Here is a 3753-nt window from a genome sequence, read left to right as displayed (position 1 = left end):
TCAGAAGACTTATTTTCTCTGACTGTTCAGTTTTCCTTCGCTGACTTTATACTATCTTTTCAGTTTATACTTTTTCTTTTCTTATTTGAATAAAACTATGTAATTCTTTTCTTATTTGAATAAAACTATGTAATTCTTTTCAGTTTATATATGGGTAAAGTATTTCTTTTACCCATATATATTTGTATGTCTCACTTTATTTGTTCTAAACAATTTAAACAATCACTAGTTTAAGTGATACATACTTGTTACCTTGAAGCGTCCAACGACAATATAGAGTTGCTACTAAATTTTTTTTTTATCTTGTACAAGAATGGTGAATGATGATTTGCTAGCATATATTGAGAATGATATAGTTTATATAATTGATATAAAATATTATTATGAACCATTTCAGTAGATGAAAATTCATTTTCGGCAACTACAGATACGAGTATTTGATATTGCTACAATAAAAAAACATAATTTTATTTCGCTATTTCTTTTCATTAAAATGTGCCCCCATAGATTATAATTTCTGGCCTCGCCACTGCTTCTTCCTACTATTCTTACAAAGAACTTTACTCACCCAAGTGGGAACCACATTGTTTGATGTAAACTAATTAAGTTGTACAACCAAAACAATTTAGTCTAAATAATTTGACCAAAAAAAATATGTTGTTATTTGACTAATCAAACAACATAAAAGAATATAATTTAAACCTCGGCCTTAAGTAATAGGGCCGGCTGAGGAACAATAATGTCTCTATTTTATTTTAATATCCACAAATAATCTAATTAACAAAAAAAATGTAAACAATTCATCTAACTTCCATTAAATCCTCGTACTTAAATTTGTAGTCGACAAATACAAGTCGGAACCAATCACATAATAACAACCCCCATCACTAAAACCCTTTATTTATTTATTTTAAAAACAAGACCTCCATACATTGGATTCCAAATCATCAAATCAAGATCTAGACACAAAAAAAAAAAAAAAAAAAAAAAACAACCATGCCTTCATTATTAAATTTGCTAATCCAACCCTAAACCCTAGACCCTAAACCCGAAAAGCAAAACCCACAAGATTAAATTTACTAATCATCATCTTCGTCATCGTCATCATGTTCAGCCAATTCAACTTCAATTCCATCAACAGTAACTTCTCCATGTCTAGGTACTAAAGTAACAACTAAACTCTCAGACCCTTCAGCTTCAATGTCTTCAAGTAAAGTAGTAATACCTAATTCTAGGCTAGCTTTATGTTCAGCATGAGCTGAACCATGATGACCATGAGGTATTTTAACAAAACTACCAGCTAATTCACCATGATGTGGTTCTGCTAATCCTTCTATAGGTTTTGATACGTAAATATCAAATCTAGCAGCACTTCCACCAGGTACATCAACACCTTTAATCACTAGTACTTCTGATGCTGCTTCTTTTTCCGCTTTACTTCGAGATATCTTTGGTCTCTTAACTAATGCTCTTATTACTTCTTTGATCTCTCTCTGTTCTGACCCGAATTCGGAAACTGGTTCTAGTTTAATAGATTCACCTGCACTTCTCTTCTTTGCTGCTTTCTGTAATTTTCTGCATTTTCTTCCCACATCCGTCCATGGAAGTTTTTCCGGTTGGTATGAGTACCGGAGTTGTTCCGGTGTTAGACAGTTCTTCACCTGTAATTGTTATATTTTATTATTAGTATAATTAAGAAAAAAATATTTGCAACTTGCATCATTTTGATTTAATTTATTGAATAATTTGTTTCTTCAATCTCGATAAGCCATCTTATAATAATATCATTTGTTGTTTAATAGGAAGTGTCCGCTTAGTCAAAATTCAAATTTTGCGCAGACGGCTCTTGAGGAAGAAAAATGTTATTTGGCCCGACAAGAAAAAAGCCTGAATGGCCCGACCAAGCAGAAATTGTTGATATCATAATGACGCTAGGGGGATGACATGGGCAAATTTTGCTTTATCGGGCCATTTTGAGCTACGTTTGTCGGGTCAAGTAGTATTGTTGACTTAAGAATGTGAAAGTATTTTTTTCACTAATTTTTAAGTAACCAAGAGTCCAAGACTTAGGTAAGGGATGATTTTTTTTTCTTCGAATTTGGTGATATCTTGTTTAAAAAACACCGAAGCGCTAGATCTAGCTAGAAGGAAAATAGAGTTGGGTATTTGGATATTTTGACATACCTTAACCTTAACGACTTGTCGATTTTCATCATAAAAGATGAATTCAGAGTTCAGCCAGTCAGGATCCTTAAACTCACGTTTTTCGCCACGGAACTTACTATATAAATCCCACATTCGATCGACATTACCATGGTGAGCAAAGAAGAGAGTATCGCGAGCGGCGGTATAGAAGTTACCCAGATCATAATAAGGTTTAGTAGAAGGACCACCCCATTGATGCATAATATTATGCAAATTTTCACAACTTCCAGATGCATTTGTTGGCACAGCTTGACCAGCTCTTAATGGTTTCCCCATGAAAAGTGCTGGCTTTCTTTTTGTTTCCTTAAACATCCTATCAATGAAACATAAATTACTCATGACAACACCATCAACCTCGGCGGGTGTTGATGGGTTCGGTTGACCATACGCATACTTGTAGTCCAACACCGACTCGTAATGGTCATGATTTCGTAAATCGTTGTACAATGGGGAATTTCCATTTAGATATGGCTTTGGCATATACATACCTTGAGGGGTATCCCAATTCCAATAAGGAATAGAAAATGTGGGATCATTTATAAGCTTTCCAAGAATTCTTTCCCAAAAGTAGAGGTAGTATCTGTGCCAAGGAAGGAAGAACCAACTACCATGAATTTGGAGAAGAGTTTGAGTTCCTACTTGATCATAAGCACCATTACAATAAGTACAATGAATGGTAGCTTGTTGCATATAATGCCATGGGTCATCTGGTTTCAAAGCTTTCATTGCAGCAATGGCAGCTTCGAATCTTTCGATCTCGAATTTTGTTAGTTTATGGGCAGGTTTTCTCACTCTCAATGGTTCATTTTGAGATGGTGGTTTGAAATCAACTAGGTTTGCAGTTGTGTAAGGAGGACAACAACCAACTTTCTGTTGTGTTTCGTCGTCGGTTGCTGGATGACATTTTGATAAGTCTGGTGGTGCTAATGGTGCACCAACGGCGGAGCCACCAACCGTGGAGGTGGCTCCGTATAGACCACCCAACCCTAGGAGAACATTTCTCCTATCAATGTTACCATTATTGCCTTGAACAATAAATCTCTCCTTGTTTTGTTTTTTCTCACAGGTCGTATAGGATATACGTTTTCCGACACAAACGGATGGTTGGACAGATTTTGTTCTCCGGAGAGGGTTATTTCCGGTGGTGGCGGAGGAGAGGTTGGTGGTAGCTAAGAGAGAAAGAGACATGATTGTCAACTTAGGTTGATTGTGTGAGGAAGAAAGGTAGAAAGTTGTTTGTTTAAATAGAGAGGAAGATTGGAATCTCTTCCCCCTAGTGTCAACTTGGAAAAAATGCATAATTAAAATGTATAGTGCCATAGTGGGAATAAACTATTCAAATTTAATTTTCACGTGGTACATATCTTCTTTTTTTGTCTCTTGGTTGATTAATTAGTATTTTTACTATACTCCTTGATTAACTGAGTGACAAGATAACTCTAAATAATTAACGATGAAGCTACTCGTACTCAAAAGGGAAAGACTACACTTTCATAATGAACTCGAAGTCAACAAAAGTAGTTGAGTCTAAACCAATGATAAATGTGC

General features: G+C 35.2%; 1 protein-coding gene across 1 annotated transcript; it reads right to left on the bottom strand.

Moving 5' to 3' along the window:
• Nucleotides 1-884: 884 nt before the first annotated feature.
• Nucleotides 885-3528, bottom strand: LOC147560189 (polyphenol oxidase, chloroplastic-like). The gene is made up of 2 exons (XM_086662275.1): nucleotides 2185-3528; nucleotides 885-1661 (listed from the first exon to the last, which is right to left on the bottom strand). Exons 1-2 carry the CDS (start codon nucleotides 3523-3525, stop codon nucleotides 1080-1082), a joined length of 1923 nt encoding a protein of 640 aa, XP_086518401.1. The 5' UTR covers nucleotides 3526-3528; the 3' UTR covers nucleotides 885-1079.
• Between the last annotated feature and the right edge of the window lie 225 nt (nucleotides 3529-3753).

The sequence above is a fragment of the Eschscholzia californica genome, unplaced genomic scaffold (assembly GCF_041429995.1).
Source record: "Eschscholzia californica isolate CP2 unplaced genomic scaffold, dmEscCali1.0.p SCAF_2, whole genome shotgun sequence".
NCBI classification, from domain to species: domain Eukaryota; kingdom Viridiplantae; phylum Streptophyta; class Magnoliopsida; order Ranunculales; family Papaveraceae; genus Eschscholzia; species Eschscholzia californica.
This window is presented reverse-complemented; position numbering and strand designations above follow the sequence as displayed.

Coding starts and splice junctions, on each gene's coding strand:
- LOC147560189 (XM_086662275.1), bottom strand. CDS start 3,525: ATGGCACTATACATTTTAATTATGCATTTTTTCCAAGTTGACACTAGG. Junction 1,662..2,184: donor GACAAGTCGTTAAGGTTAAG/GTATGTCAAAAT, acceptor TAACAATTACAG/GTGAAGAACTGTCTAACACC.